At 42.4% G+C, this 21759-nt stretch overlaps 2 protein-coding genes across 5 annotated transcripts in view; one reads left to right on the top strand and one right to left on the bottom strand.

Moving 5' to 3' along the window:
- The window catches only part of ANGPT2 (angiopoietin 2), a 49638-nt gene extending 36848 nt beyond the window's left edge, over positions 1 to 12790 (bottom strand). The window contains exon 1 of the mRNA XM_077290051.1: positions 12322 to 12790. Coding sequence (XP_077146166.1) covers positions 12322 to 12621 — 300 coding nt within the window. The 5' untranslated portion in view covers positions 12622 to 12790. The remainder of the gene's footprint in view (positions 1 to 12321) is intronic.
- The window catches only part of MCPH1 (microcephalin 1), a 435753-nt gene that overhangs the window by 246947 nt on the left and 167047 nt on the right, over positions 1 to 21759 (top strand). The gene's annotated exons all lie outside the window — the stretch shown is intronic.

Below are 21759 nucleotides of genomic sequence, written 5' to 3'. Positions count from 1 at the left end.
TAAAAAAATAAAAATTCGTACTATTCTCACCTTCCGGCGGCCCCCGCAGCCTTCCCGATCCTCGCGGTGCTCCCATTCCCAGTAATTCTTTGCGAAATGACCCCAGATGACGTAGGATCACGCGAGACCACTATGTCATCACAGGTCATTGTCGCAAAGCATCACTGGGAACGGGAGCTGGAGGGAGCATCGCTAAGGAGTGGGCTGGATCCGAGGGTCGCTAGAAGGTGCGTATATAACTTTTTATTTTAATTCTTTTTCTTAACAGGGATATGGTGCCCACACTGCTATATACTACGTGGCTGTGTTATATACTACGTGGTTGTATTATATACTACGTGGGCTGTGCTATATACTACGTAGGCTGTGCTATATACTACATGGGCTGTGTTATATACTATGTGGGCTGTGCTATATACTATGTGGGCTGTGTTATATGCTATGTGGCTGTGTTATATGCTGCGTGGCAGTGTTATATGCTACGTGGCTGTGTTATATACTTGTATAAATCCAAAAGCAAAATATACACACCACACCAAAAAAATATATAAACGGGGTGCCAGGGTATATCTAGTAAGGTTCAGTGCTAATTGAATATAATAAACCAATGAGAGAAGAAGCACCAGGAAAACCAAGGGTAAAATATAGTAACAACTTTATTGAAGACAAAAATGTAGACATGTAAAAACACAGAGGAAACACAGGATAGATGACAGGGAACACACCATGAAGGTGGCACCACAGGAACCAACAGGTACACCACAGTATAAGAGCATCAGTAAGCCTAAATTATGTGCCGAAACGCGGCGTTGGGGTGGGTGGCATCACGGTCCCACAGGTATTTTCCTCGTTATTGTTACCTCTTGCATCCTTACATGTCCTCTTTTGGATATAGTCACTCCTTAATGGTGCCCCTCTTTACTGGCATTTGTCCAAGTATTATTGGGATACATATATGCTTACTTTGATTGGGTGCACATAATTTAGGCTTACTGATGCTCTTATACTGTGGTGTACCTGTTGGTTCCTGTGGTGCCACCTTCATGGTGTGTTCCCTGTCATCTATCCTGTGTTTCCTCTGTGTTTTTACATGTCTACATTTTTGTCTTCAATAAAGTTGTTACTATATTTTACCCTTGGTTTTCCTGGTGCTTCTTCTCTCATTGGTTTATTATTGTGTTATATACTTGGGCTGTGTTATATGCTACGTGGCTGTGCTATATGCTATGTGGCTGTGCTATATGCTACGTGGCTGTGCTATATGCTACGTGGGCTGTGTTATATACTATGTGGGCTGTGTTATATGCTACGTGGCTGTGCTATATGCTACATGAGCTGTTATATACTACGTGGCTGTTCTATATGCTACCCATTTTGCACTTTTACAAATGTTCTACTTTAATACTTTCTAATGTTTACTTTAAAAAGTTTTCCATTAAAAAAATTGTCATATTCAATGTATACAGTTTTTTCTTTGCAGCAAGTTCAACTAACAATAAAATGCCTACTGGTAACTGAGGAAGAGGGAGTAGGTCACAAAATTGGCATATATGGGGTTGACTTATATAAAGCCCCTCTGCTGTATGGTATTGTAGAATTTACAATAGCTATCACTCATGTAAGAAGTGAAATCTGGCTTTGTACTATACCTATATTTCTCTGCTGTATCTGTGCATCATGAATCGTGGTATGTGTGAAAGGGGGGGCCCACTGAGACTCTTTTGCCCGGGGCCCTCAAAAACCTGGAGCCGGCCCTGCACTCACTATTTTATATATGCAAAAAAAAAAAGACCACTATGATGCCAAAGAGGACTCTGCCGGTATTTTCCCTGAAACGTCTTCTGCTTGCAAAACTCTGCGGCAATGCCATTTAGAAAAACGTTGTGTAGGCTGGGTTTACATTGCGTTATGGCAGTCCGTTAACATAGCATGTTACATAGTTATTAAGGTTGAAGGAAGCCTTTAAGTCCATCTAGTTCAACCCATAGCCTAACCTAACATGCCCTAACATGTTGATCCAGAGGAAGGCAAAAAAAAAACATGTGGCAAAGAGTAAGCTCCACCTTGGAGAAAAAAATTCCTTCCCGACTCCACATACGGCAATCAGACTAGTTCCCTGGATCAACGCCCTATCAAGGAATCTAGTGTATATACCCTGTAACATTATACTTTTCCAGAAAGGTATCCAGTCCCCTCTTAAGTTTAAGTAATGAATCACTCATTACAACATCATACGGCAGAGAGTTCCATAGTCTCACTGCTCTTACAGTAAAGAATCCGCGTCTGTTATTATGCTTAAACCTTCTTTCCTCCAGACGTAGAGGATGCCCCTTTGTCCCTGTCACCGGTCTATGATTAAAGATCATCAGAAAGGTCTTTGTACTGTCCCCTCATATATTTATACATTAACATAAGATCACCCCTTAGCCTTCGTTTTTCCCAAACTAAATAGCCCCAAGTGTAATAACCTATCTTGGTATTGCAGACCCCCCAGTCCTCTAATAACCTTGGTCGCTCTTCTCTGCACCCTCTCCAGTTCAGCTATGTCTTTCTTATACACCGGAGACCAGAACTGTGCACAGTATTCTAAGTGTGGTCGAACTAGTGACTTGTATAGAGGTAAAATTATGTTCTCCTCATGAGCATCTATGCCTCTTTTAATGCATCCCATTATTTTATTTGCCTTTGTAGCAGCTGCCTGACACTGGCCACTGAATATGAGTTTGTCATCCACCCATACACCCAGGTCTTTTTCATTGACGGTTTTGCCCAGAGTTTTAGAATTAAGCACATAGTTATACATCTTATTACTTCTACCCAAGTGCATGACCTTACATTTATCCCCATTAAAGGTCATTTGCCATTTATCAGCCCAAGCTTCTAGTTTACATACATCATCCTGTAATATAAAATTGTCCTCCCCTGTATTGATTACCCTGCAGAGTTTAGTATCATCTGCAAATATTGAAATTCTAATCTGAATGCCCCCTACAAGGTCATTAATAAATATGTTAAAAAGAAGAGGGCCCAATACTGACCCCTGTGGTACCCCACTGCTAACCGCGACCCAGTCCGAGTGTGCTCCATTAATAACCACCCTTTGTTTCCTATCCCTGAGCCAGCTCTCAATCCACTTACACATATTTTCCCCTATCCCCATTATTCTCATTTTATGTAACAACCTTTTGTGTGGCACCGTATCAAAAGCTTTTGAAAAGTCCATATACACTACATCCACTGGGCTCCCTTAGTCCAGTCCGGAACTTACCTCTTCATAGAAGCTGATCAAATTAGTCTGACATGAACGGTCCCTAGTAAACCCGTGCTGATACTGGGTCATAAGGTTATTCCTCTTCAGATACTCCAGTATAGTATCCCTTAGAATGCCCTCCAGGATTTTACCCACAGTAGAGGTTAAGCTTACTGGCCTATAATTACCGAGTTCAGTTTTTGTCCCCTTTTTGAATATTGGCACCACATTTGCTATACGCCAGTCCTGTGGTACAGACCCTGTTATTATGGACTCTTTAAAGATTAAAAATAATGGTCTATCAATGACTGTACTTAATTCCTGCAGTACTCGGGGGTGTATCCCATCCGGGCCCGGAGATTTGTCAATTTTAGTGATTTTTAGACGCCGCCGTACTTCCTGCTGGGTTAAGCAGGTGACATTTAATTGGGAATTTTTATCACTAGTCATTTTGTCTGCCATGGGATTTTCTTTTGTAAATACTGATGAAAAACAGTCATTTAGCATGTTGGCTTTTTCCTCATCCTCATCCACCATTTCACCCAGACTATTTTTAAGGGGGCCAACACTATCATTTTTTAGTTTCTTACTATTTATGTAGTTAAAGAATATTTTGGGATTATTTTTACTCTCTCTGGCAATGAGTCTCTCTGTCTCAATCTTTGCTGCCTTGATTTGCTCTTTACAGAATTTATTTAATTTTCTGTATTTATTTAATGCCTCATCACTACCTACTTCCTTTAATTCTCTAAATGCTTTTTTTTTGTCACTTATTGCGCCCCTTACAGCTCTATTTAGCCATATTGGTTTCCTCCTATTTCTAGTATGTTTATTCCCATACGGTATATACTGTGCACAGGTCCCACCCAGGATGCTAATAAATGTCTCTCATTTTCTTTGTGTATTTTTATGTCTCAGGATATCGTCCCAGTTAATTGCACCAAGATCCTCTCTTATCCGTTGGAAATTTGCCCTCCTGAAGTTTAGTGTCCGTGTAACCCCTCTACTACACATCTTATTAAAGGATACATGAAAACTTATTATTTTGTGATCACTATTCCCCAAGTGACGCCCAACCCTTATATTTGATATGCGGTCTGGCCTGTTGGTTAATATTAGGTCTAGCAGTGCCCCCCTTCTTGTTGGGTCCTGAACCAGTTGTAAAAGGTAATTGTCTCTCATAGTTGTCAAAAACCGATTACCTTTGCTGGAACTGCAGGTTTCTGTTCCCCAATCTATTTCAGGGTAGTCGAAGTCCCCCATAATAATGACTTCTCCTTGAGTCGCAGCTTCATCTATTTGCTTTACGAGGATATTCTCCATTGCTTCCATTATTTTTGGAGATTTATAACAAACCCCTATCAGTAATTTATTATTTTTCCCCCTCCCCTTATCTCCACCCACAGGGACTCTACATTTTCATTAAATTCACCTATATTATCACGCAGGATGGGTTTTAAAGATGATTTTACATATAGACACACCCCACCCCCTCGCTTATATGTACGGTCATTTCTGAACAGGCTATAGCCCTGCAAGTTAACAGCCCAGTCATGGCTCTCATCCAGCCATGTTTCAGATATCCCCACCATGTCATAATTATGCTCCAACAACATTAGTTCTAATTCGTCCGTTTTGTTGGTGAGGCTTCTGGCATTAGTATACATGCACTTTTTGTATCTCTCTGCACCTCTGTTCTTTATTAAATTATTAACTGTACTAACCCCACCCCCCCATGCCACTGCCACCCCAAACTTCCTTACCTGTGCCCAGGTCTCTATCTGCACTATCTTCCCCTCCTATAAATTGAATACCCTCTCCCCCAATCCCTAGTTTAAACACTCCTCCAACCTTCTAGCCATTTTCTCCCCCAGCACAGCTGCACCTTCCCCATTGAGGTGCAGCCCGTCCCTAGCGTAGAGCCAGTCGGCCCAGTTCTACAGGAACCCAAACCCCTCCTTCCTACACCAATTCTTGAGCCACTTATTAACCTCCCTAATCTCCCGTTGCCTCTCTGGCGTAGCACGTGGTACAGGCAGTATTTCGGAAAATACCACGTTGGAGGTCCTTGCTTTCAGCTTGCAACCTAATTCCCTGAAATCATCTTTAAGGACCTTCCACCTACCTCTAACTTTGTCATTTGTGCCAATGTGCACCATGACCGCTGGGTCCTCACCAGCCCCTCCCAGTAATCTGTTCACCCGATCAGCGATGTGTCGGACTCGAGCGCCAAGTAGGCAGCACACCGTTCGACGATCCCTGTCTTTGTGACAGATTGCCCTATCTGTTCCCCTAATAATTGAGTCCCCCACTACCAGCACCTGTCTGGCCTGCCCTGCTCTCCTATTTCCCTCCTTACTGGAGCAGTCACTCCTCCGGCTTTCAGAGGACATGCCTGGCTGCAGCAGTGCTACCCCTGTACTGGCACCCCCCTCATCTGCCAACTTAGCAAACTTGTTAGGGTGTGCCAGATCAGGACTAGCCTCCCTGGCACTCTTCCCTCTACCCCGCTTCCTAATTGTCACCCAGCTTGCTTCTTCACTGTCCTGCAGCTCCATCCTACCATCCCCCCTCATCTATCCCATTGAGCATCTGCTCAGTGAGCAGAAGACTCCTTTCCATGTTGTCAATGGATCTCAATGTTGCCAGCTGCACATTTAAATCCAGAATCTGGGCTTCCAAATGCTCAACGTGCTCACATCTCGCACAGCAGTATGCACCCTCGACCGGCTGATCAAGGATTGCATACATGTGGCAAGATGTGCACTGGATGGCATTAACAATAGTGGAGCACATTTCCGAATGGGGATTGCACCACACAGAAACGTTAAATAAAAAATAAATACAAAGTATTAATAAAAAACAGACAGCAATTCCTCCCTTGGAAACTCCCTGATTCCAAATTCACTGAATCACAAGTCACACTTACCGCCGTTCACACTTGCGCTCAGGTCACACTCAGCTCGTTCACACTCGCAAAGCTGAAGATTTAAATATTTTTTTTCTCTATTTCCCCTCAACAGCAATCCACCTTGCTGTTCAAATGCACTTCCAAAAAGGACTTGAGCCCCAAACAGCTGCCCCTTATAAACCCTTAATTATGAGCCCCCACCCTAAGTTAACCCCTTGTGAATATAGCTACTCCCAATTCAGCAACTCACACCAATTCCCACAGGTATTTGTTAAAGGCTTTCCAAATACCTCTTCACTGAATCACAAGTCACACTTACCGCCAATCACACTTACGCTCAGGTCACACTCACTTCGCTCACACTCGCTATGCTGAAGATTTATAGATTTTTTTTTTCTCTATTTCCCCTCAACAGCAATCCACCTTGCTGTTCAAATGCACTTCCAAAAAGGAAAAGGAAGAAAACGCTGCCATTAACCCCTATTATCGGGCGCATCGCCAATGCATGTGCATGCCATAATCGGCATGCGCTAGCGATGTGCCGTCATTCAGTGACGGAGCCCCGGACGTGGGCTGCAGTGTCTGAGGCTCCGTATAGCATAATGCGATGGCGTGTATGCTATTGCGTTAACGCAGCCCGTCAACGCTAAGCGTTGAACGGGCTGCTTTAGCGCAATGTGAACCTGGGCTAAGAATTTGTAAAGGTATCTGCACGCATTCTTGTAAAGCTACTTGATAACCTGCTGTGTTTAAAGATTTTGCTCCCTTTCGAATGTATTACACCCACTAGCCTTAGTAGAAATATTGTAAATAGTGACGATAGGCACACAAATTGCATCTATTCATTCCCTTAAAATAAGTTCACACTGATTCTTGTGGATTTTCCTTGAAATTCCACAAAAAAAAATAATTTGTGATTAGTTTGTTGCAAATGCTATTGTATTTGTTTTTTGATGATTGGCAATCGAATTTGTGTGTGGGCAACCCGATTTAATTTGTAAATGGAGTACCATATGTTAGTTCCATCTGGGACTTCTTTTTGTATTATGATTGTTCTTGACACTAAACAAAAATTAGGTTTTTTTTTGTTTTTTTTTATTTAAAGATTCATTTATTACACTCTGATGACTACAGAAATGTATGGTATGTCAAGTAGAATACGTTCCAGTGTTTAGGTAAGAACACGTGTGCTAGATTTGGAGGTAATTTGTGGCTTAAAAAATTACCTTTTAAGTGTACAAATATTTTATAAATGATTTTCATTCTAACAGTATAAACAAACTGTAAGGTAAGAGAAGGTTAGCTAGATTAATTTATGATTGTGCAATTTAGGCACATGATAAATGGAGGTAAAGTAATTGCCCAAGGTCAGGATGGAAGCTGGTACTAGGATTCTTAATGCTAATAAACTAGTCTTTCATCCTAATTCCACTTGACCTATGGCTACAACAGTAACCCGAGGAGCTCCTAAGATACTAGGAGTTGCAAAAGATATAATGGAATACATAAAATACAGACTAAAAGCAAATTGGTCCAGTAAAATGGAAACAGATGGACCAATTATGATATTAGAATGGATCGCTTTCTAACTGTTTAAAGGTGTTTCATTTTATTGGTGCCCATCTGAGCAAGTGTGTAACCTTAATGTATGCAGACCTAAAAGCAGTAATTCAAGATTGCAAATGGGGGGATTCTAAAAAGTGACATCACCAAACTTAATTCAGTATGCTGTTCTTAAGTTGGCCATGCGTTCATTTGGCAGACCACGATCTCTCCCAACTCCTCCATACTCCTGAGTGATTGGTCAAATGTTCATATGTTTTAAATGAGGAGAGAATAGAAGGTCCGTTGCCAGATTACTCTGGCAGCAGCCTATGTCCTCTGAAAACAAATGGATCCGGCCTTGAAATTTCATCTGTATGGGGTAAGGGCAAACCACCTCTCTACTGCAAATTGGGGGTCTGCAGTGGGGGAAATAAGTATTTGATCCCTTGCTGATTTTGTAAGTTTGCCCACTGACAAAGACATGAGCAGTCTATAATGTTAAGGCTAGGTTAATTTTAACATTGAGATATAAAGTATCAAAATAAAACCCAGAAAATCACATTGTATAAATTATATAAATTTGTTTGTTTTTTACAGTGAGAAATAAGTATTTGATCCCCTACTAACCATTAAGAGTTCTGGCTCCTACAGACCAGTTAGACATTCCTAATCAACTCATTACCTTCACTAAAGACAGCTGTTATACATAGTAACCTTTATAAAAGATTCCTGTATACAGACTTAATGAATCAGTCAGACTCTAACCTCTACAACATGGGCAAGACCAAAGAGCTTTATAAGGATGTCAGGGACAAGATCAAAGACCTGCACAAATCTGAAATGGGCTGCAAAACCATAAGACGCTGGGTGAGAAGGAGACAACTGTTGGTGCAATAGTAAGAAAATGGAAGAAATACAAAATGACTCAATCTACATCGGGGCACCATGCAAAATCTCACCTCGTGGGGTATCATTGATAATGTGGAAGGTGAGTGATCAGCCTAAAACTACCCGGGGGAACTTGTTAATGATCTCCAGGCAGCTGGGACCACAATCCCCAAAAATCCATTGGTAACACATTACTCCATAAAGGTTTAAACTCCTGCAGCTCCCGCAAGGTCCCCCAGCTAAAGAAGGCGCATGTGCAGGCCCGTGTGAAGTTTGCCAATGAACACTTAGATGATTCTGTGAGTGATTGGGAGAAGGTGTGGTCAGATGAGTTTAAAATTGAGGTCTTTGGCATTAACTCAACTCGACATGTTTGGAGGAAGAGAAATGCTGCCTATGACCCAAAGAACACTGTCCCCATTGTCAAGCATGGAGGTGGAAACATGTTTTTGGGGGTGTTTCTCTGCTAAGTGCACAGGACTGCTTCACTGCATCAATGGGAAAATGGATGGAGCCATGTACTGTAAAATCCTGAGTGACAACCTCCTTCCCTTCGCCAGGACATGAAAAATGGGTCGTGGCTGGGTCTTCCAGCAAGACAATGACCCAAAATATACTGCTAAGGCAACAAAGGAGTGGCTCAAAAAGAAGCACATTAAGGTCATGGGGAGGCCTAGCCAGTCTCCAGACCTTAATCCCATAGAAAACGTATGGAGAGAGTTGAAGCTCCGAGTTGCCAAGCGACAGCCTCAAAATCTTAATGATTTAGAGATGATCCGGCAAAGAGGAGTGGACCAAAATTCCTCCTGACATGTGCGCAAACCTCATCTTAAACTACAAAAACCGTCTGACTGCTGTGCTTGCCAATAAGGGTTTTGCCACCAAGTATTAAGTCTTGTTTGCCAGAGGGATCAAATACTTATTTCTCACTGCAAAATGCAAAAAAAATTATATAATTTATACATTGTGACTTTCTGGATTTTATTTTTGATATTCTATCTCTCAATGTTAAAACTAACCTACCCTTAAAATTATATAGACTGTTCATGTCTTTGTCAGTGGGCAAACTTACAAAATCAGCAAGGGATCAAATGCTTATTTCCCTCTCTGTATAGGTATGCTATAAATATGAACCACAGAAGACACCCTGTCATAGTCCTGATATTGTCCACACGCAAGAGGGTGTTCGCCACTGTGATCAGTGGGTACGCACCATCAAGGACCAGAGGGTGCTCACCACCAGGAGCCACCCATTGCACGCAAATAAATATCTTGTTCATTAATGTTTAGGGTAGTTAAGTAAAAAACAGAAACTGACCCTAAAACTATTAGACTATTTTATAAGCAAGCAGATTGTGTAGCTCTGCTCTGGAGAACGGTCTTGCATTCACCATGAGAATATTTCTTTTGTGGACCTTCAGTGAACCCTGCTCCATGCCTCCATTTACATGACCCTCATGTGACAATCATAAACATGATTTATTATCTTGCACTCTTAGTACTGTACAAACTGTATTTTTCTTTCTAATCGTTATGAGATATGGAAAAGGGTGACTTCACAACGGCAACAAGGGACTTGTTCGGCTTTATGGTCTGCACTAAAAGGTAAAACCTCCATGGCAGAAGGATAGCAGCTGGTTTATGTGGCTTACCTGTGTGGGTGGCCAAGTGCTCCATTTTCTTTAGTATTTGTTATTCTGGCATTTCTCTAGCCACTGGATTGATATAAAATCAGTCAACAGACCCCTTTAAGAAAGAGCATATAGAGGATGCCCTATAATGTAGCTCATTGAGGCACTAATTATGGTGCCTTCCAGAGTGATTGGCTTAGGGAGCCTTTAGTCGCACCCATGGCACCTATGTGCAGCCATGACCACATGGTACCTCTACTTATAAGATGTCCCATACAACTAGCTGACAGAATCACTTAAAGTCAGGCTATTATGAATGCAGATGGAGCACAATGTGTCATTGACCTGTTTGGCAACTTGCCTGTGCTTATTAATAAGAGTATGATAGTAGGCACTATGGAAAGCGACATATTGTGTTATTCTGTGCCAAATGGCAAGCTCAGCTCTGCTACATCTGTGATACATCAGGGAATTTCACAAGAGGCATTTCCCTAGTATAATACTCTTATCTGAATTGTTTCCCTACCAGCGTTCAGAAGAAATCCTAGTCCTCCAGCAGACACCATCAGAATACAAATGTCCGTGTCCCCTCTGATCGATCTACACAGAGGATGTGGAAATTATAGGGAATGAGCCAGAAGCTCTGATGTCCATTCCCAAATTTAGTTTCTTCAGTCATTAATTGGAATCACTTTCTATTGGAAACTCAGAAAACTGCTTAGATTACAATTCCTCTATTATGTCCCCAAAGCAAAGCTTTATTTCCTGCTTTCTGATGGTATCTAATAGCAGTAACTACTATTTGGCCATCGGTAATATGTAGATATTGGTTTATTTAGTGTTATCTGTAGTATACGGCATATTTATTAGTATACAGTACTGTATATATTATACTTTCAGCAAATAGTAGTTGAAATATAATAATTCTCCTGCTTTTGCTTTTGTACTTGACTCAATAAAAATGTCCCAACCCTCTTAGAATCATGAAACAGTCTAATAATAAAGTCTGAGATTCTGAATATGACGTGTGCAATCACCTCTTGCATACTGCCCCCAATATGTTATAGACATGATATATAGGCACCGATAACTCCTAATTTCCACACGGTTCCATCATTTACAGCTTGCCTCTGTGCCCCCTGTAATTACCCTGTGCTTAAAGGGTTATACTCAAAAATATGAAGTTTTCCCCTATCCAGAGCATAATCAATATATTTTTATTATGTAGCACCAATATATTCTGCAGCACTTTACAATTCTGAGAGAACCTGTCCAAACAATATCAGACATTAGGCTGTGAATCCCAAGGACAGTCTCCGCAGGGCACCTTCTTGCATACAGTGACGGTGCGGTGCGCATGCTCGACATCCTATCCATTCATTGACTATGAGCCCCAGTGAATGGATCCTCAGCGATCAGTAAGTTATTAATTATCCAATAAAATAACCCTTTAATAGATTTCTCACCTGTGATGGATGGTGAAATCGGTCGGAGTAGACCATTTACACCCACAAATATTTTGTAAGGATAGAACCAGTCATCTTGTTCATCAGTTACAATTGTCCTACAATAAAACCTTAATATTATCTATAGTGGGGTCATCCTATAGATTCTGTTGAACACTACAGTTAGGTTTTTAGGCTTGTCAGTTTTCTGGCAGATGAGACCGATTTCAGTCAGATCAATTGGTCGTTTCCACACACCAATTTAAATCCCTGTTGGTCTGATTGGACAGAAATTGGTCAGATCTAGCACAATGCTATTATATATAAATAGATAGATTTTACACGCAACCATAACAGTTACCAATATCTTTTACATCCTTGTCTGCTCTTCTTCAGAATCCTATCCTATGAGTCTGGTGGTCCTGACATACTGGATGTTAGGTTATTGGGTAAAATGGAGACACAATTTAGCAGTTTTTTGCTTTAATGGTAATGTTCTCCTTGATCTACATAGTGATGAATGATGCACACTTGTCCTAAATATTAGATGATAAATTCAGCTCTGCTACATCTGCATATTGTTTGGTTCATTAGATATGAGAAAAAGTTCTCACATGAGTGACATTTTGTAGCACTCTTTATCTAGCTCACCTTTAGAAGCCACTGTGTGTTATTCTCCATGATGTTCTCCAAAAGCTGTAATCTCTGCACAGAATCATCATAGTCCAGGGGAGCATCCCTTTGTACAGAATTGGACACATAAGGACTGGCCGGAGCAGAGCGGCAGCTGTCCACCTCTGGCAGTAGAAAGGTATAGCTACAAGCTCCATGCTGCACCTGATATTGCTTTTTTCCTGGACTTTCCGCATTTTTCCGAATTGTTGCCAGACACCCGTCAAAGCTCCCAAAGACCAGCAGCAGCATGGTGATCGCAGAAAGCCACATGATCATTTTTGCGTATTAAAAAGTTTAAAATCTAAAAAAAAATAAAATAATGTATATTCAAATATCTCAAAGCTAATAAACTCAGGGTTTTAGTTATAGAAAATGTGCGAACAAGAGTGGTCTTAGTATTTCCAAATCAAAGCAGTGTTGCTTGTGGGTGAGAGATTTGGAGCCTGAAATACTTAGTCTCAAACAGCAAGCAGATGACATGTGGACAGCCTGGCAGGACCACCCCTCTCCTGCCATAGGAGAACTCTACTACACCACGCCTGTTTCATAGGCTTTTGAGGGACTCTCACCAGAGACCCTGGGGAAGGTCAGATGAAAATGTCTTTAAACCAAAGCATTTCAGTCCGCTGAACTGTTCTGTAAAGGAAGACAGCCGCTTCCCTTTTGCTTAAGTAACTGAGAATCCAGAGCAGTCTAAGTTCCGATTGCAAATCTACTAAACAGCAGAGATCTGGAGAGCTGACAATTCAGGGAGCGAGTATCTGCTAATAACTAGTGGCATGCTGGCAAGCATGGGCTAAGTGCATTGCCGGCCACTCATCCTAGCAGAGTGCTATCTTGGGGTTAAAAATGTGCGAAAATAATGATACTGTCTTATCACACGTGCGCTCTGGAGCCGTATACAATGATCTATCCGGTCATTGAGAAATGCACCAAGTGGCGTGCGCGTCATAAGAGATCCATCTACTAAAGTAAAGGCACTGCAGCACTTCTGTTTTCAAGCAGAACAATTTTCTGTTGTCGATAGGACTTTATCTTTGTGCAATGTGTCATCCTGAAATCTTGCAGTATACCTGGGGTTCCCCAAAATGGGTCCCAAAGGCAGTTAATAGAGATGAGCGAACGTGCTCTGATAAGGTGTTACAGAGTGTCTTCAGCGTGTTCAAAAACTATGTTCGAGTCCTTCAGCTGCTACGAGACATGCAGCCGCGGGGACTCGGAACATATTATTCGAGCACGCTGAAGACACTCGGTTAGCACACAAGCATGACGGAAAACACCTTATCCGAGCACGTTCTCTCATCACTAGTAGTTAATGTACGTGGATGTGAGACGGGTCATGAACAGTACATGTTTCACCATAGCAGCTAGTTTTGTCTTGAAAAATTAAAAAAAAAAACTGTACCAAAAAACTTTGTGCTTAAAAGCCTCCAGAAATGATTTTTTATGTTGAAGGCCACAAATGTCCACCGGCTTTTCTGCTCCACATATGGTAGGTAATGTAGGAGTTATAACGATTTGCTAGGAATATTACAACACTCCTTTTAATCTTTTTTTTATATAATTTTTGGGGATTTGTTCCTCTGCATGATGATATAGAATAGTCAATCATAAATACAAAAGTAATTGTGAACCAGTTATGTCCACAAAGTTCAAGTTCCAGGAACATAGCAGCAGAATTTCGGCATTCTCCCTTCTCATCTGTCACCCCTCCTTCCTCCTACTACACAGAAAATCACGTTTCTGCTGCTATCTTCATGTCTGCGTGAGACTGACTGCTCAGTTTTCTCTGGGTGGGATTTTGTCTGATGTACGAGTTCACAATATGCAGAAGTGCTATATGCTCTTTCTGTATTGTGTGACCTGTTTGAGGACAGTCACTGACTTTTGGGGGGGGGGTTTGTATTTTCTGTTGTGCTTGCTACACTTAAAGAGGTTGTCTACTACTTTATCATTGATAACCTATCCTTAGGATAGGCCATCAATGTCTGATTGTTTGGGGTCCAACACCAGGCACCCCCACCTATTGGCTGTTTTAGGTGACAGTAACCGGAATTGCTCATTTGTGGAGCGGCTTCGTCTTCTGGTAGTGGCCGAGAAGGGTACTGCACATCCGCCTCCTAGTCAAATCCCCCTGCCACGGCCACTATCAGAAGCCTGAGTATCTCTGCGATTGAGCAGTGGTGGCCATGGCCACTGAGAGCAGCTGATCAACGGGGGTGCCGTGAGTCAGACCTGACCAATCAGACATTGATGACCTATCCTAAGGATATTTCATCAACAATTAAGTAGTTTTCAATCTCTTTAATGAGAATCTTTAAAGCTACACTCCAGTGTTTGTTTTTTTAGTGCAGCGCTGGAGTGGTGGCTCTAATCTAAGTTCCCTACATTTAGTCTCTTACTTACCAACTGCCGTCTTCATCCTTTACCGGTTTGTGACCTGCTGGGTCTATCCGTTGTTTGCCAGACAATCCAGAAGTCACAATTCAATGTAAGTCTATCAGAACCAGATTGTGGCCAGAGCGAGGGCCCTCGTAGACTTACATTGAGAGCTTGTGACTGTTTCCTCTGACTTCTGGTCAGTCAGAAGTAGCGCTCCATAAATGGCAGCACAGGACTGAAGCCGCATCGGGAAAAGCTGAAGACAGTGTCTGGTATAACACTATGGTCAGGGAACTTCCAGTAGTGCCACCGCTCCAGCTCTGAAATAAAAAAAAAATGCTGGAGTGTTGCTTTAACATTGAAAATGCAGTCTAGTCTGCAGGCACCATGTTTATACAGCCTGAAGTGCTGAGCAGATGGATCTTTAATTTTTAGGAAAAAGATTAAGTACAACTTGTGTATTAGTCATTCAAACTTTTGCAGTGAGCAGCCCTACCAAGTGACTGCTATCTCTTTCTGCACTTATACTGGGAAGGCTGCCAGTCACTGATAGGACCTCCCATATGACTATAAAGCACAGAATAAGCATATATTTAAATGGAATCCGTCAGCAGGTTTTTGCTATGTAATCTGAAGACAGCAGGAGATAGGGGGTGAAATACTGAATTCATTGATGTCATTTATTAGGCTCTGTGCTGTTGTTTACTTAAAATGATGGTTTAATCACCAGGACATTATCACTCCCAGGTCAGGATCTGTTTTCATACACCTTGCGGCTCTCAGACGAGGTAGAAAAAACCTGGTGATGGATTCCCTTTAAATGACAAAAACCAAGGTTTCTTGCAAAACTCCCTTTATGAGCCAGAGCTGAGAGCCCCTATCAAGCAGTGTTGTAGTAGATGAGTAGCCATGCATTTGAATAGCTGTACATGATATTACAATTTCAATCGAGTGGCAATTGTTGGGAAAATGACAAGCTTGAGGACATTTTATAGATAACCCTTTAATATGGGAATCACGAGATCTAACATCTATCATTGTGGATCTTGTTCAGGACCTGGATCTGTGTTGATCAGCTGATTGGCCCAGCAGCTCTCATAGAAGAATGGTTGCCCATTATCATACAGATATTTAGAAAAAGCATTTTCTAGTTTTATGTTAATCTGTTTTTTTTTGCCAACACTAACTTTTCAGTTCCTCACCATTTCCAAGATACGGTAAGTGTTTGGTATCAGTGAATGGTAACATTATTTATGTCCAGAGACCAAAAAAACCTATATAGACTCAATTGCTTATAGAAGTTGGTTATTATGTATTTATTCTCGACAATCCTCTGTGAGCTAAACCTATCAGCAGTACAATTCTCTCCTCTCCCCTGAGGGTTTATTATATCTGTGTAGGTAAACCCTATCTCACTAAGTTATAGGTTATCTTTATACTCTGTTACTTTTAACAGAAAATAGCAGCTGTCTAATGACAGGTCAACCATAATGAAGTACAAGCATATGATACTATCTTGGGAAAGTGGTTAAAGATGTACATCTGTCAGCACCTCATCTGGATGATAAAGGGTCTCATGCAGAGCTGAAGATCACGCCATAAGCATCCTTTTTGTGTAGGCGCTCATTTCGGTGTAAAAAAGCACATAACTCTGTTAGTTGTCCAAGAAGGTCCACCTGTCCCACCACTTTCTCATAGAGGAGTCATTGAGAGAGTCAAGCAACTGCCCATCAACAAATGGATATGTGCCTTATAAGATCCAGAGTGCACTGATGCAGTTTGGGGTGTTCTTACTTTATTATAACTAAAGTACAACTTAACTTGTGTTCACCAGACAACCCATTTATGATCTATACAGGGTGGGCCACTTACACTGTATATGGATACACCTAAATAATATGGCAATGGTTGGTGATATCAACTTCCTGTTTGTGGTACATTAGTATATGGGAAAGAGAAAGCTTTTCAAGATGGGTGGTGACCTTGGCGGCCATTTTGTATCCAGCTTTATTGAAATCCTTCTGCCATTAAGCCCCGCCCACTGCCGTGCCTCTTCCTTCAGCTTCGCCTACGTCTGCATGCATCCTGTGTACCCTATCTTTAACCCCTTCACCCCCAAGGTTGGTTTGCACGTTAATGACCGGGCCAATTTTTACAATTCTGACCACTGTCCCTTTATGAGGTTATAACTCTGGAACGCTTCAACGGATCTTGGCGATTTTGACATTTTCTCGTGACATATTGTACTTCATGATAGTGGTAAAATTTCTTCGATATAACTTGCGTTTATTTGTGAAAAAAACGAATATTTGGCGAAAATTTTAAAAATTTTGCAATTTTACAACTTTGAATTTTTATGTCCTTAAATCACAGACATATGTCACGCAAAATACTTAATAAGTAACATTTCCCACATGTCTACTTTACATCAGCACAATTTTGGAACCAAAATTTTTTTTTGTGACGGAGTTATAAGGGTTAAAAGTTGACCAGCAATTTCTCATTTTTACAACACCATTTTTTTTTAGGGACCACATCTCATTTGAAGTCATTTTGAGGGGTCTATATGATAGAAAATACCCAAGTGTGACACCATTCTAAAAACTGCACCCCTCAAGGTACTCAAAACCACTTTCAAGAAGTTTATTAACCCTTCAGGTGTTTCACAGGAATTTTTGGAATGTTTAAATAAAAATAAACATTTAACTTTTTTTCACACAAAATTTATTTCAGCTCCAATTTGTTTTATTTTACCAAGGGTAACAGGAGAAAATAGACCCCAAAATTTGTTGTACAATTTGTCCTGAGTACGCTGATACCCCATATGTGGGTGTAAACCATTGTTTGGGCGCAGGGCAGAGCTCGGAAGGGAAGGAGCGCCATTTGACTTTTCAATGCAAAATAGACTGGAATTGAGATGGGACGCCATGTTGCGTTTGGAGAGCCCCTGATGTGCCTAAACATTGAAACCCCCCACAAGTGACACCATTTTGGAAAGTAGACCCCCTAAGGATCTTATCTAGATGTGTGGTGAGCACTTTGACCCAACAAGTGCTTCACAGAAGTTTATAATGCAGAGCCGTAAAAATAAAAAATCATATTTTTTCACAAAAATGATCTTTTCGCCCCCATTTTTTTATTTCCCCAAGGGTAAGAGAAGAAATTAGACCACAAAAGTTGTTGTGCAATTTGTCCTGAGTACGACGATACCCCATATGTGGGGGTAAACCACTGTTTGGGCGCATAGCAGAGCTCGGAAGGGAAGGAGCGCTATTTTACTTTTCAATGCAAAATTGACTGGAATTAAGATGGGATGCCATGTTGCGTTTGGAGAGCCCCTGATGTGCCTAAACATTAAAAACCCCCACATGTGACACCATTTTGGAAAGTAGACCCCCTAAGGAACTTATCTAGATGTGTTTTGAGAGCTTTGAACCCCCAAGTGTTTCACTACAGTTTATAACGCAGAGCCGTGAAAATAAAAATTCTTTTTTTTTTCACAAAAATGATTTTTTTAGCCCCCAGTTTTGTATTTTCACAAGGGTATCAGGATAAATTGGACCCCAAACGTTGTTGTCCAATTTGTCCTGAGTACGATGATACCCCATATGTGGGGGGAACCACTGTTTGGGCGCATGACAGAGCTCGGAAGGGAAGGAGCGCCATTTGGAATGCAGACTTAAATGGATTGGTCTGCAGGCGTCACATTGCATTTGCAGAGCCCCTGATGTACCCAAACAGTACAACCCCCCCACAAGTGACCCCATATTGGAAACAAGACCCCCCAAGGAACTTATCTAGATGTGTTTTGAGAGCTTTGAACCCCCAAGTGTTTCACTACAGTTTACAACGCAGAGCCGTGAAAATAAAAAATCTTTTTTTTCCCACAAAACTTATTTTTTGGCCCCCAGTTTTGTATTTTCCCAAGGGTAGCAGGAGAAATTGGACCCCAAAAGATGATGTCCAATTTGTCCTGAGTACGCTGATACCCCATATGTTGGGGTATACCCCTGTTTGGGCACACGGGAGAGCTCTGAAGGGAAGGAGCACTGTTTTCCTTTTTCAACGCAGAATTGGCTGGAATTCAGATCGGATGCCATGTCCCGTTTGGAGAGCCCCTGATGTGCCTAAACAGTGGAAACCCCCCAATTATAACTGAAACCCTAATCCAAACACACCCCTTACCCTAATCCCAACAGTAACCCTAACCACTCCTCTAACCCAGACACACCCAACCCTATTCCCAACCGTAAATGTAATCCAAACCCTAACCCTATCTTTAGCCCCAACCCTAACTGTAGCCCCAACCCTAGCCCTAACCCTAGCAATAACCCTAGCCCTATCACTAGCCCTAACACTAGCCGTAACACTAGCCCTAACCCTAGCCCCAACCCTAGCCCTAACCCTAGCCCCAACCCTAGCCCCAACCCTAGCCCCAACCCTAGCCCCAACCCTAGCCCCAACCCTAGCCCCAACCCTAGCCCCAACCCTAGCCCCAACCCTAGCCCCAACCCTAGCCCCAACCCTAGCCCCAACCCTAGCCCCAACCCTAGCCCTAACCCTTGCCCTAACCCTAGCCCTAACTCTAGTCCTAACTCTAGCCCTAGCCCTAACCCTAACCCTAATGGGAAAATGGAAATAAATACATTTTTAAATTTTTTTATTTTTCCCTAACTAAGGGGGTGATGAAGGGGGGTTTGATTTACTTTTATAGCGGGTTTTTTAGCGGATTTTTATGATTGGCAGCCATCACACACTGAAAGACGCTTTTCATTGCAAAAAATATTTTTTGCGTTACCACATTTTGAGAGCTGTAATTTTTCCATATTTGAGTCCACAGAGTCATGTGAGATCTTGTTTTTTGCGGGACGAGTTGATGTTTTTATTGGTAACATTTTCGGATACATGACATTTTTTGATCGCTTTTTATTCCGATTTTTGTGAGGCAGAGTGATCAAAAACCAGCTATTAATGAATTTCTTTTGGGGGAGGCGTTTATACCGTTCCGCGTTTGGTAAAATTGATAAAGCAGTTTTATTCGTCGGGTCAGTACGATTACAGCGATATCTCATTTATATCATTTTTTTTATGTTTTGGAGCTTTTATACGATAAAAACTATTTTATAGAAAAAATAATTATTTTGGTATCGCTTTATTCTCAGGACTATAACTTTTTTATTTTTTTGCTGATGATGCTGTATGGCAGCTCATTTTTTGCGGGACAAGATGACGTTTTCAGCGGTACCATGGTTATTTATATCAGTCTTTTTGATCGCGTGTTATTCCACTTTTTGTTCGGCGGTATGATAATAAAGCGTTGGTTTTTGCCTCGTTTTTTTTTTTTTCTTACGGTGTTTACTGAAGGGGTTAACTAGTGGGGCATTTTTATAGGTTGGGTCGTTACGGACGCGGCGATACTAAATATGTGTACTTTTATTGTTTTTTTTTATTTTATTTAGCTAAAGAAATGTATTTATGGGAATAATAATTTTTCTTTTTCTTTATTTAGGATATATATATATATTTTTTTTTTTACACACATGTGGGGAATTTTTTTCTTACTTTTTTACTTTCTCCCAGGGGGTGACATTACAGATCATTGATCTGACAGTGTGCACAGCACTCTGTCAGATTGACGATCTGCTGTGCAGGGCTGCAGGCTTACCAAGTGTCTGCTCTGAGCAGGCACTCGGTAAGCCACCTCCCTCCCTGCAGGACCTGGATGCCGCGGCCATCTTGGATCCGGGACCTGCGGCGAGGAGGGAGGTAGGAGACCCTCGGAGCAACGCGATCACATCGCGTTGCTCCGGGGGTCTCAGGGAAGCCCGCAGGGAGCCCCCTCCCTGCGCGATGCTTCCCTATACCGCCGGTACACCGCGATCATGTTTGATCGCGGTGTGCCGGGGGTTAATGTGCCGGGGGCGGTCCGTGACCGCTCCTGGCACATAGTGCCGGATGTCAGCTGCGATATGCAGCTGACACCCGGCCGCGCTCCCCCCGTGAGCGCGGCCAATCGCGTATGACGTACTATCCCGTCGGTGGTCATACGGGCCCACCCCACCTCGACGGGATAGTACGTCTGATGTCAGGAAGGGGTTAACATTGGGTACACAGGCCATGCAAATGCCTTCGCATGCGTCGTTTTGACCCTGTGCCGGCCGCAACAAAATGCAACATGTTGCGTTCGATGCAGGTCAGTGCAGCGTCAAGACGACGCATGCGGAGGCATCCGCATATAGAACGCCTGCCTGGGCCGTGGGGTACTCTGCACGGGTCCGATTGCTCTTAAAGGGGATGTCACGGTGGCTGTGGCCCGGTCCGTTGCCCTGGGCACCCAATTAAAGGGGAAAGGTTTTTAAAGGGAATATGGTATAAAGTCTATTGTTCGTGACGCCACTAGTGGTTTTCGGTCAGTGGGGACCGACGCCGCTTAAAGAGGTCCTCTGGTCTGATGGTATGGCGTCTGGATGGTGACTCTTCCCACAGGTGAAGTGGGCTCCCCAGGGCTCCCAAGGTGTGTGGCAAGGATGTTGTATGCCGACGAATAAGTGGAGGACACAAGTTGAAAGTCTTTACGTGGTGTACTGATGGTAGTAGTACATCTCAGTCCAGAGTACCAGGTACAGGTGCAGCTGTGGTCCGGACGGCATGGAGGTAATAGAGGATCCCTTTCCCAGTTGAAGTCCGTGAGCCTTTCCTCCTTGCGCTGTTGTATGAGGTCCCTGCTGCCTGAAGCTTACTGGCAAAGTCCTCTTTCCCCTGTCCTAGAACAGGTACCTGCATGGCGGGCAGCTTGAGTTGTTTTATAAGTACTCTATCATGCCCCAGGCTCTTCAGGTGCTGCTGTGTCTCAGGTGTGGGCCAATCACATAAAGATCTTAGCCCTACCAGAGTGGCAGGCCAAGGGAATTCCTTACATGTATCAGATAATTGAGCAGCGAGAGCTGAAATCCTTTTCCCAATTGCGGTTGGAGTTTGGTCTCAGGTCCTCGGGGGAATACCAGTATGCGCAGATGAGACACGCATTTAGAG

Source organism: Ranitomeya variabilis, chromosome 2 (assembly GCF_051348905.1).
Source record: "Ranitomeya variabilis isolate aRanVar5 chromosome 2, aRanVar5.hap1, whole genome shotgun sequence".
Lineage (NCBI taxonomy): Eukaryota > Metazoa > Chordata > Amphibia > Anura > Dendrobatidae > Ranitomeya > Ranitomeya variabilis.
Note: the sequence above shows the minus strand (reverse complement) of the source record. Positions and strands in the feature narration are given on the sequence as shown.